At 38.3% G+C, this 11,857-nt stretch overlaps 2 protein-coding genes across 3 annotated transcripts; both read left to right on the top strand.

Annotated features, from left to right (window-relative positions):
• Positions 1 to 1,546: 1,546 nt before the first annotated feature.
• LOC109010199 (protein ROOT HAIR SPECIFIC 17-like) lies at positions 1,547 to 6,760 on the top strand. 2 transcript variants are annotated; one of them, XM_018990952.2, is made up of 10 exons: positions 1,547 to 1,995; positions 2,114 to 2,173; positions 2,256 to 2,346; positions 2,505 to 2,584; positions 3,154 to 3,242; positions 3,320 to 3,503; positions 4,241 to 4,422; positions 4,832 to 4,934; positions 5,031 to 5,359; positions 5,769 to 6,760. In XM_018990952.2, the coding sequence occupies exons 1-10, from the start codon at positions 1,621 to 1,623 to the stop codon at positions 6,208 to 6,210; spliced, it is 1,935 nt and encodes a 644-aa protein (XP_018846497.1). In that variant the 5' UTR covers positions 1,547 to 1,620; the 3' UTR covers positions 6,211 to 6,760. The 2 variants fall into 2 exon arrangements, with proteins under 2 accessions (XP_018846497.1, XP_018846498.1); XM_018990953.2 differs by having other exon boundaries at positions 1,566 to 1,995; positions 2,508 to 2,584; positions 5,769 to 6,759.
• Positions 6,761 to 6,934: 174 nt separating this feature from the next.
• Positions 6,935 to 11,271, top strand: LOC109010200 (protein HIGH CHLOROPHYLL FLUORESCENCE PHENOTYPE 244, chloroplastic). Its single transcript, XM_018990954.2, has 8 exons — positions 6,935 to 7,213; positions 7,360 to 7,595; positions 8,321 to 8,419; positions 9,234 to 9,428; positions 9,826 to 9,918; positions 10,014 to 10,109; positions 10,480 to 10,620; positions 10,751 to 11,271. Exons 1-8 carry the CDS (start codon positions 7,048 to 7,050, stop codon positions 10,925 to 10,927), a joined length of 1,203 nt encoding a protein of 400 aa, XP_018846499.1. The 5' UTR covers positions 6,935 to 7,047; the 3' UTR covers positions 10,928 to 11,271.
• Positions 11,272 to 11,857: the final 586 nt, after the last annotated feature.

An 11,857-nucleotide genomic window follows, 5' to 3' on the forward strand; every position in this document is an offset into this window, starting at 1 on the left:
TTTCATGATTAATAAATAAACCAAGAAAGCAAGAAGGGAAAATCATTGAAAAAGTCATCTATTATTTAATGCCTCGGACGTAATCCAAGCCCTTTAAATGAATATGATAATTCACCATGCATGCATGACCTTGTCTCTCCATTCTCATCCATTACGTGACTTCAAAGTTCAAACCCCCAATCTTTACACAATTTCCATAATCAGCCTTCTTCCATTTTCCAAGACAAAGAGTGTCACCATCTCTACCGTTGAAAATTTCTCCTTCTCTCTTCTTCTTTCCAACAACCCCCTGGCCCCGGCCATTGCATTAGGTGCTTGGCCCAATTTTCTATACTCCACACCTATTCATGCCACCCTCTATCTTCTATAAAATAATTACATAAAACTAATTTAATAAAAATTTTTATGTCAGTATCATATTTATTTAATTATTTAAAAAGATTATGTGAGACTTACACACTCACAACTATAAATATTATTTTTCTTTAATTTGTGTACGTAGACTTGCAATATCTTTAGAAAATTAATTTTGGCGGTTAATTGGAAGATAAGATTGGTAATTGTGATTAAGATGGGTATTAAAAGCTGTTATAGTAATGGATGAGCTTAGTTGGTTGCTAAGTTGTTAAGCTCCATAATCCTTGATTAGAAAGGTAATTAACATTTCAAGGATGTGGACGATGCGTACAATGAAAAGATGATAAGGTTAAAAACCGTGGGCTCGTTTGAAACGTTTTCTGGACGGCTAGCCTCCGAGGCAAAAGAGCTGGCGCCTAATCACATTGTAAAAGCGTTATTAACGAGCCCCCAAAACGACAAATGGACGTACTGAGCATAAGGACGACCGTTGTTCCACGCGCTATCTAATTGGACGCAATCGTTTTAACGGTGATTTGGGCCTTTACCAGGATGGGTCAGTTAGCGCACGCGCCTTTGTCTATAGGAGATGGAATGGGGAATAACTGATTTCTTGTCAGAGTTAAAAATTTGGAAAAGGTCACCTAAACACGTGAGATACACGTGAAGCGGGAAAGCGCAACAAAGATCTTTCCCCCGGAAGAGTTTGTGCACATCCACTCACACCGCCCTTTCCAATACTGGCTTGTTTTTTCTTAATTTCTATTCTATATATGCTATGCATATTAATTATTACATATCTATTTTTAAAAAACTATTTAATATATGAGGTATAATTATTATGGAGTAATGTTATTTTTTATATAATATTAAATAATTAAAAATTATTTATTATATTTTATTCGTGAATATATCATTTAATGTCATATTATAAAATAATAAAAATTAGAATTTTTTATTATTATCTTCACTTGTATATTGGAAAAAAGAGAATGCCAATAAATTTTCGAAAACAAGTATTATCTTCACTTGTGTCGTAACAGTCAGTGAAAAAGGGCTTGGGTTTCGGGCGTGGAGGTTCGAATCGCTTGAATCTAATGACAGGTGTATGTACACGTCAGGTCCGAGTAATCACACCCAAGCGGATCCAGCATTAGACTGGGAATTTTTGCTCTTTTTTTAATTTATTAAAATAGTTAATTGTAATTACGCAGCAGTGTTCTTCTTTGAATCGTTCGTGTTATTCTCTTGGGGAGAGCTAATATGGAAACGCAGTCGTCCGCTTCATCGTCACCATCGCACAGAGAAGACGACCACCGCCATGTCCTCCTTTTCATAGCTCAACCTACCCAATGCTCCCTTCCTTCCAATACTATGACGACGGCGCCGACGACAACAACGGCCATGAAGATGAAGAAGAAGAAGCTTAACCTGGATACTGCTAACAGCAAGAAGGGCCTAGCGAGTCGGAGTGGCCTTCACGGCGTGATCGTCGCGAGCCTCATCCACCAGCTCCGGAGACCCCGTATCCTACACCAACGCCACGTTTTCCCTCTCATCTCTGCTCTCTCTGGTTGCCTCCTCCTCCTCTTCGCTGCCTCCTCCCTTCCCGTTATCCAGCACCAGAGCCACTTCTCGGTACCTATTCTTTTTAACTCTCATTCTGTCGGTCTCTTTATTAATCTCAGACGTTGTATTTTCATTCACTTTTGTGTTCTGCATTTTTTCTGTGCTTGTTTTTTTTCTGGGAGCTCAGTTCGGCAATGCGGTCGAGGTTGGATCGGACTCGGATGCGGGAACGTCGTTTACTGTGCCGGTACGGAAGGTTTCGTCGCCCGTTTCGATTCTGGCTCAATTGGTTTTGTGGTTGATTTGCGTTTGTTGAATTTGTTGTTTAGGCAAGTGGAGGGAGTTTAAGCCGTGACTTGTGGGTGTCGACGCTGTCCAAGCTGTACCACGGTTGCAGTAATGCTAGCGATAAGTTTGCGAGTACGTATCGAAATCCACAATCTTCATTTCCTAAGACGGCAAAATCCGTTTCACTTTTTCGAACATTAATGAGATTTTTTTGGAGTCTCTGATTTTGAACAAATATTTCTCAATTATTTGGAGTGTCTAATTAATAATTTATTTGTGCTGTTTGATAGCAGGGGCTGATGCGAAAACGCATCCGAATCGGCACTTGTTGATTGCTACTAGTGGAGGCTTGAATCAACAAAGAACAGGGGTAAGCTTCTTGAGCCGTGCTTTTTTTTTTTTTTTTTCCGGTATGTTTTTCTGTTTTTGGAGTAGCTTTTTGTCAATATGTATCGAGCGTATTTGGTCGTCGAATATGGAAACGTAGCCTTTAAGCTGGAATTGATCTCACACCGTGACTCTGGGGGTTATAATCTTTTTTATTTTCCAGGTCACTCTTTCAAAATCGTAGTCAAATCTGTGACCCTGGATTTAACGTGACTCTGCTTAATGTTTTTCAATTATATTCTCTTAAATGTGGATCATGATTTCACTTGGGCAGCTGAATGCAAATAGATGTTAATACCCAGTAACTCAGATAAGAATCTTGTTTTAGTTCGTTATGAGTTTTTTCAACGAATGGCTCAAAATACACAGGATAAAGAAGCCATTTTATTGGTGGTTGTTAATTTGGGTGTTAGTAAAAATAGCTAGACGGGGAACGGTATTTTTTTGTGCCTTTTATAAATGATTCCTGAAAAACGTTGGTCCATGACTTAAGATGGTCTATCCTTACAATGGGCGTGTTGCTGAAATAATTCGATTCCTACCTTGCTGCAGATAACAGATGCGGTTGTTGCAGCTTACATTTTGAATGCTACTCTTGTTGTACCAAAGCTGGATCAGAACTCCTTTTGGAAGGATGCCAGGTTTGTTTAATATCTCATTGCTCGAATAGGAAAATTTATTCTCTTTATGTTGTAATGAATTCTGGTGTTTTCTGCAGCAACTTTGCTGAGATCTTTGATGTGGACCAATTTATCTCATTTCTTTCAAAAGATGTTAAAATCATCAAAGAGCTTCCAACAAACGGAGGGAAAGCCGTGACACCATATACCATGCGCGTTCCAAGGAAATGTAATCCAAAATGCTACGAGAAACGTGTTCTGCCTGTCCTTAACAAAAAGCATGTAAGTGTTCAGTTGCTTACAGAAAGTTGTGAATCTTATAATCAACTTGAATGTCATTTCCATGCTTTATGTTCTAGATTTTCCTATTTCATGTTATCGTTCCATCATCATGAACATTAGGTATTTTACTTATCAAACAATAATAAACAAAAGAAAAACATAAACAAAAGATATTATAGTGATTGCCTTCGAATCCTTAAATGGAGGGTAATATTTCTTCCTGTGTCATTTGTTTTGCTTTTATAGAGCCCATGGTAAAAGCCTATTTAATAGTCTAAGCCATGGGGCTGATTGTTCTAGTGTTGCAACTACCATGGATGCAAATGTTAAGCACCACTGATTGTTTTGGATGTTCCTCTCCTTCATTTTTGGTTTTTTTTTTTTTTTTTCCATTTTGCATCCTCAGTTAAGATCTAACAGTTGAGAGCATGCAACTTGACCAATTTTTCGTCCATCCTAACAATCAGATCTGAACCAACAGTTGCAAATTGAAAATATAGGTTGTTTACAGTACAAATAAAAAATCATGCTGTGGTTTGTGGGTGAAAAGTGTAATTCCTCTCAGATTTTATAGTTATGTGATTTTATGTAAAGTGGTTTACTCAATGCTTTGGAAATGTTTGAGGTATGAAATGATATATTGTTATTCTCGAAAGTGTTATTTGATTCGCTGCTGGTCTTGAATGAGTTGTTGGATTCCGCAGTTGATCTTGTTGGTTTCCCTTTTGATGGTGCAGGCTGTCCAGCTCACTAAATTTGATTACAGGCTTTCAAATCAGTTGACTGCTGATTTACAAAAACTTAGATGCAGAGTTAACTACCATGCTCTGAAATTTACTGATTCTATTCTCGAAATGGGTAAAAGGTTGGTCCAGAGGATGAGGATGAAAAGCAAGCATTTCATTGCACTGCATTTGAGGTAAAGTACTAACAATGCTTTTGTTAAATATTTCTTTACTCTTTGAAATAGTACAGTCAGTTACATTGTTAACATGATTTCAGTTGCTAGTTGTCGGACTACCTTGAACAGAGTACAATTTTTAACTGTTTGAGTTCATATTTAACTTATCAAAAAAACTGTTCGAGTTCATATCAACAGGTTACTCGAGGAATGAGACTGTTTATTCTCATTTACTTGTAGAAAAAAAGCATTGCGTTGGTAAAGGTTTCTAGATGAAATATAATATGCGAGTGCATGTTTTTTATGGCAACAAAACCTGGAGTTATGATATTTTAATGGATTGAAATAAAGTTTTCACAATTTGTTTTTTAGAAAATTGAAGTATATTGGGAAGGGTTGTTAATGCGAATTGGTTTATCATGTCTAGGTTTGAACCAGATATGCTTGCATTTTCTGGATGCTATTTTGGTGGGGGAGAAAATGAAAAAGGAGAACTCGGTACAATACGAAAGAGGTGGAAAAACTTACATGTGAGGCTCCACTAGACCTTAGAAAAGATTATTCAACCTCAACAGCAGGTTAGGACTGTCTGAATGTTGAGATGTTTATTTTTTTATGACGTGCAGGCAAGCGACCCTGAAAAAGTACTAAGGCATGGAAGATGCCCACTCACTCCGGAGGAAGTTGGTCTTATGCTAAGAGCATTGGGTTTTGGAAGTGATGTTCATCTATATGTGGCATCAGGTGAAGTATATGGAGGTGAAGAGACATTGGCACCCCTCAAAGCACTCTTCCCAAATTTTCATTCGAAAGAGACTATAGCTAGCGAGGAGTTGGCACCATTTTCATCATTTTCTTCTCGCATGGCTGCACTAGACTTCATTGTTTGTGATGAAAGCGATGTTTTTGTCACCAACAACAATGGCAATATGGCTAGAATGTTGGCTGGACGAAGGTATGTCATTATTGTTAAGGTGCTTGGAAGCAATCTTAAGAATGACTTTAATACCTCTGGAGTGTTTTTTTTTTTTTTTTTAACAATGTTCAATTAGTTTTAAAAATTGAAATTGTCTTTAGAAATCGCAAGTAATTTTCACAACGATTGAAGTACCACCAGTTTAATAAGGAAAAGCACTTTTGTGGGTTGAGAGAAAATATACGGTTGAAGTTTCTGTGCATAGGGCCATCTCCTTTCTAACTTTAATAGCATTGAAAACGTTCTGGCTAGGATCAGTCCAGTGGCTGTTAGAGGTCATTCTTCTGGCTGCTTCCAGACACACCTTTAATATTTTGATGAGAAAGGTAATTCAACTCAATCTGTTAACTGGGTATGCATAATAACATAAATATGCTTGTCTATGCAGAAGATACTTTGGGCACAAACCAACCATTCGTCCAAATGCTAAGAAACTGTACCGCTTGTTCATGACTCGAAATAACATGACATGGGAAGAATTTGCCTCCAGAGTTCGAAGTAATCAGATTGGGTTCATGGGAGAGCCAAATGAGGTGAAGCCTGGTAGGGGTGAATTTCACGAGAATCCAACATCCTGCATATGTGAGAAGTCCAAGGAAAAGGCAGGGGGAGTTTTGATTCCTCGGAATCAAACCAATAATCTCGATAGAAGTGGTAAGGAGGATAGCATAAATAAGGATACCAGTGAGGTGACAGATGAGCAGTTAACTGAGGATGAGCAAGAACAGTCAGATATGGATTATGCAAATGGAACTCTAACAACATCAGATCGCAATCCTTTGCTTAAACACGAGCAACCAGAACTTGAGGAAGAGTTGTTTTCAGACTAAAATCAGGGAGGCTGCATACAATCAATCCCCATTGAAAGGTTGTAGGCCATACCTAACCCAATTTTTCAAGAGATTCTTTCGGGTCCTGTTGCTCCATTCTTATTTGTTTCAATGGAGTTTCTTTAACCGAGACGGCAGTGACAACAAAGTACTTTGTACATACAGCTATGCATTGGCAGTCCACCAGATTGAGTTTCCAGTTTCTGTACATCATTCAGATTTTTATGCTTCTTGTACATAATAAACCGCTAGGATTTGTGGCTTGGGACAGAATCTTTTGCTGTCTTTGAGGATGGTGGCCGTAAGACAAGGCAGGGGAGGGGGGGGGGACATGGAAATAGGGGTGGTTTAAGATTTGATTTAGAATGTAGGCTTTTACTTTTTCTCTTTCCTTTTCTTTAGTTTTATTTCTATTTTTATAATTTCTTTTCCCCTATCTATATTTTGCAAGATTTAAAGCGTATATTGTCAAACTGTCTGGTTCACAAATTTTCAAGTAATTGCAACATAAAGCATATTCTGGATTTGATATCATTCTTTTCGTACACTACGAAAAGTGACTGCACTCAAATTTTTTTATATAAAATTAAGAGACCATAGATAACGTGGCTTTGGCATCCACGGATTGGTCTGTGACTGTGCTTGACTGACAACACTACTTACTGGAAGTTACAGATACACGTCATATAAATCGTAATCCAGTTAGAGACTACGTGGCCACACTGGAGTCTATTGTTCCCCTTTCTTCATCCCCTTTCCTCCTCTCCTTCTTTTTTCTTCTCATTGCCAAAGTATTTTTTTAGAGAGAGAGAGAGATAGAGCGCTCCAAAGGCAACAATGGCGTTGAGGCTGCCAACACACCTGGCGACACCTGCTAAACTCAATCATCATCATTGCCATCGCCACGGCGGACTGTCATGGCGGCGCACTTTAGCATCCGACGCTCTCATCTCTTCCTCGGTTTCTTCTTCTTCATCATCGATTTCTCCATCTTCGGCCGCCGGTACTTCGTTTTCTTCCCTAATCTCTCTCTCGGCGCATGATTTCCTCTCCACTATTGGATGACTCTTTCGGGAGCCAATTTGAAGACTTGGCTGATTGTTTATAATAACAGTAACTGTATTTTGTGACTGTTTATTTGTTCAAAAGGAAAATTCAATGTGGTGAAGTGCACTTCTGCTCCGGCGGCAGCAGCAGGTGCAGTGAATCTAGGGCCAGGGACGCCAGTGAGGCCGACGAGCATACTAGTTGTTGGTGCCACCGGTACTCTTGGAAGGCAGGTTGTGAGGCGGGCACTTGACGAAGGCTACGATGTCAGATGCCTCGTCAGGCCTAGACCTGCCCCTGCCGACTTTCTTCGTGATTGGGGCGCTACCGTTGTCAATGTACGTCACTCCCTCATCTCAATCCCGCTTACTCGTTTCTTCTTTCTTGTTGATGTCCAATTATACATATTGGGTTTGTTTGTATTTCCTTGGAAGCATTCATTTTTGCCATGTGTTCTGACGAGGCCATTTGGTAGTAATTTTTTGTTTTGCTTTGTTTTGTTTTGGAGATTGATACGTGCAAATATGATGTCTTTGTTAATTATATCGAATTCTTTTGTTCTGTGAAAACTAGTTTAGTCATGACGAGCTTCTTTATTAGTAAGGTTTTCCCTGAATAATTAGATGAATTTGGCTCTTGCTAATCTTTTTGAGGAGGCTTTCTCTTGAATATGAACTCATCAGCAAAATTCCCTTAAAAAGATGTGATTCTTTTGTATACCCACGAATATATTTTACCTCGCGTTGTATTATCGTTCCACTTGTGGAACCTGGTTAACCAAGGACGCGGGTTAAGTTTGCTATCCTACTTTGAGGTATCTTCCATAAATTAGTTTTTTTTTTCCTTGATAGGTATAGATGCTTTTCGTTGTATTCTATCTATTCACTGCCAGATTTCTGGTCAAAGTCTTCAGTATGAATTTTCCTGCCTGATTTATGTATGAACGTGTTTGGAAAACGTTACTTGAGAAGAAGCTTTGTTGCAGCGTGTGGGTTGTTGCATGTTGCTCAGTATCTGATATTTGCTCTATCAAGGGACTGAATGTGAAGAATTTACTGAACAGGCAGACCTTAGCAAACCTGAGACCATACCAGCAACATTGGTTGGTATTCATACGATCATCGATTGTGCCACGGGACGTCCAGAGGAGCCCATTAAGACAGTGAGTTTTTTCTTTAATATTGATTTGTTTATGTCATCATGTTTCTTATGGCAATCAAATTGGCCTAGATATTTTCGTGGAAATTGATGCATCCATTTGACTAGTAAGGCTGCAAGGTTCTTGGATGTATCAATGAAGAAGACTTTCCTCTAGAATTCCTCTGTGCTGCTTAAGCTTTATGTAGTTTTTCAGGTTTCCAGCGCAGCTGTAAAGATACATATCTTTTTTTCTTTTTCTTTTTTTGCCTTTTTTTCCTCTATATTTTTAAAGTTGCTTCCTTTCTCATTTTTTTTTAACCGTAAAAAATCTTTAAGGGTATTGTGCCATGCCATTAGTCCTGTCTTCCAATTGATCAAACTCATGGAGTGACAATGGTAGATAGAGTCCTTCAATTTTTTGTCCGAGTTAGATGATCTAATTTAAAGAGATAGACATAGCATATCGACCTTATAGTATTCACTGATGCCTGTATGCGGATTCCAAGCAATGTGGACAAACATGGACATGTAATTCTGTGTTTTCTCTCTTTGAATTAGACCATTCAACTTGGACAAAGAGTTGGAGATGATAGTTCAGAAGTGGTCACCGTACATGTATCCTGTGGGATAAGTGCCTTCTGGTATTAGTGAACAGAAAGGGGAACATTTGTGTGATGATTACCTTCCAATAGATCATTCCAAGAGATTTACATATCCATTTTGATCATACAACTCCTCTCTAAAACTTAAAATGATACTATGTGTTGCAATCATGACTTCCCTTTCGATAGTGTTGTATTGTTGCTGGCCTTATCTAATCCATTTTTTCTGTTTAGGTAGACTGGGAAGGAAAAGTTGCTCTTATACAATGTGCAAAAGCAATGGGAATCCAGAAATATGTATTCTTTTCCATCCACAACTGTGACAAGCATCCTGAAGTTCCACTTATGGAGATAAAGTACTGCACCGAGAAGTTTCTTCAGGACTCAGGCCTAAATCACATCATAATCCGGTTATGTGGTTTCATGCAAGTAATTATCCTAAATGAAATTTCAACAAGCTCTTCCATGATACCATCACTGGCATAGTTAGATTTTTGGTTCACCTCTGTGTTTGATGTTTCGGTTCACCTCTGATCATTGTCCTGATGTGACAGTCCTTCCTTCCCCTACGTATATATCTTATTCCTCTGAAAAAAATGATGTTAAAAAAGAACAGTTACTAAGTTTATATCTGATTGAAGTATTGAAGACGCTAAACTGACTGAAGCCAAGGAATTGATTATAGGAAACAATTGGTTATTACTGTGTGGATTTTTTTATTTTTTTTCCTGTTTATGAGTTTCCTGTGTTTGGCGTCAAATCTTCTTTTTTTTTTTTCCCTTTTAAAATACCCTACCAAGTGAATGGGTCTCGCCAATTTTTCCAGGGCCTCATTGGGCAGTATGCAGTACCCATACTAGAAGAAAAATCTGTTTGGGGGACAGACGCCCCGACAAGAATTGCTTACATGGACACCCAGGTAACTTTTGCATAAATTGTTTACCTGATTTCAAGAAGACCACTTTATAAATATTAACTCCATAGTTCCTAAATATGATTTCATTTATGTACTAGGATATAGCTCGCTTGACATTTATAGCTTTACGCAATGAGACAATTAACGGGAAGCTTCTCACTTTTGCCGGTCCTCGTGCATGGACAACCCAAGAGGTAAAGAACAAACTTAACTTTGTTAAAGACCAAAATATTTTACATAGGGTTATTTCTATTGATATCCATAAACCATGATCACACTCTTGATAGATCTGTTTGATTGCTAAGAAATACATGGGGAGGGAAATGGCAACTAAGAACCTCATGACAGAATATCATCAGAGTTAGCTTCTCATTTATTTTTTAAGAAATTGTGTTTGACCTGATCTTAATCTTCAGTAATAGCATCGCTTTTCTGCCCTTTGTCAAGGAGTAAATTCTTTACAGCATGGCCTCTTAGAGAGTAATTGATCAGTGGCTTTGGATACAAGTGAATATCGCAATCTTTAATCTTATTCTATGTTGAAATGTGCCTTCTGGTTCTTAGGTGATAACATTGTGCGAGAGGCTTGCCGGGCAAGATGCGAACGTTACTACAGTCCCTGTCACTGTCTTGAGATTGACTCGCCAGCTGACTCGGTTTTTTGAGTGGACAAATGATGTCGCTGATAGATTGGCATTTTCAGAGGTAATAGATTCTTATATTTACACCTTTAGCATAATCCTTGACTTTGCAACATCTTGATTGAAAGACGCATTTCTTTTGTTTAACGCCGCAAGTATGAGATGAGTAATGCCCTTATTTGGTGCATTGGTAGGTCCTTACAAGTGACATTGTTTTCTCTACTCCGATGAACGATACATATCAACTTCTTGGTGTGGAAGCAAAAGATATAGTTACCCTAGAGAAGTATTTGCAAGATTATTTCACAAACATATTGAAAAAGTTGAAAGATCTCAAGGCACAGTCCAAGCAAACTGACATATACTTCTGAATGAAGACGATTTTGTAGTTGTAAATGACGCCATGTATTTATTTTACAAGGTTGATACCTGATAACTTTCCACTAATAGGAATGAATGCCATCCACCCCCCCTCTTTTTCTCCCCAATTTCTAATCTTCTGCCTCTCAAACTTGAAATTTGACAAAACTAGGCTGGTAAACAGATCTTCTACTTGTATGGGTCTGATTGATGTTGAACCAAACTAAAACCCAAGGCAAGAACTGAGTGTTTCACAGGCCTACTAAGCAAAGCCCAACTGTGACCAATATCCAAATATACACCCTTGCACATTATCTTTTGGGTGGTTCGTGGAACCGATTATGGAAGAAGGAAAGAATAATAATACTAATAATGATTGGTCTGTCTTTTTGACAACTCGATGCAATCCCTTTATTGAAGATTTGAGATGCTATTGACTCTGTAGCTTGTTTTTTGTCCTACCTGTATGTATATGTAATGATGAGACTGGGAGACCAAAAGACCCATTGGGGTGGGGCAATTTTGGTGGTGGTGGTGGTGAAATCTTACCCATGAAACCTTCCCCAATGGATTAAAGGTGAAGTGACAATTACTAGGTGGGCCAGCTCAACCACCATACACAAACAATGTGCCTCTCTCTCTCTCTCTCTCTCTCTCTCTCAAAGGAAATTCTTAGGTTGGACGGACCCTTTTGTGATTGCCTTGTATCAATTATCAATTCTTGAAATAATAATGTCATTTCACATGTCTTTGCTCCTTCTATCCTTACTCCCTATTTACTCCCAAGATTTTCCCAAAACGATGATGAAACCCTTATGTCATAGATGCGATTGGAGAAGAAAAAAGAAATGATTAACAATTTGAATATACGATTAGACCATAATAACTCATAATATTTATGATGCAATTATGTATCAACAATGAACAGAGCCAAGTGTTAT

Source organism: Juglans regia, chromosome 13, assembly GCF_001411555.2.
Source record: "Juglans regia cultivar Chandler chromosome 13, Walnut 2.0, whole genome shotgun sequence".
NCBI classification, from domain to species: Eukaryota; Viridiplantae; Streptophyta; class Magnoliopsida; order Fagales; family Juglandaceae; genus Juglans; species Juglans regia.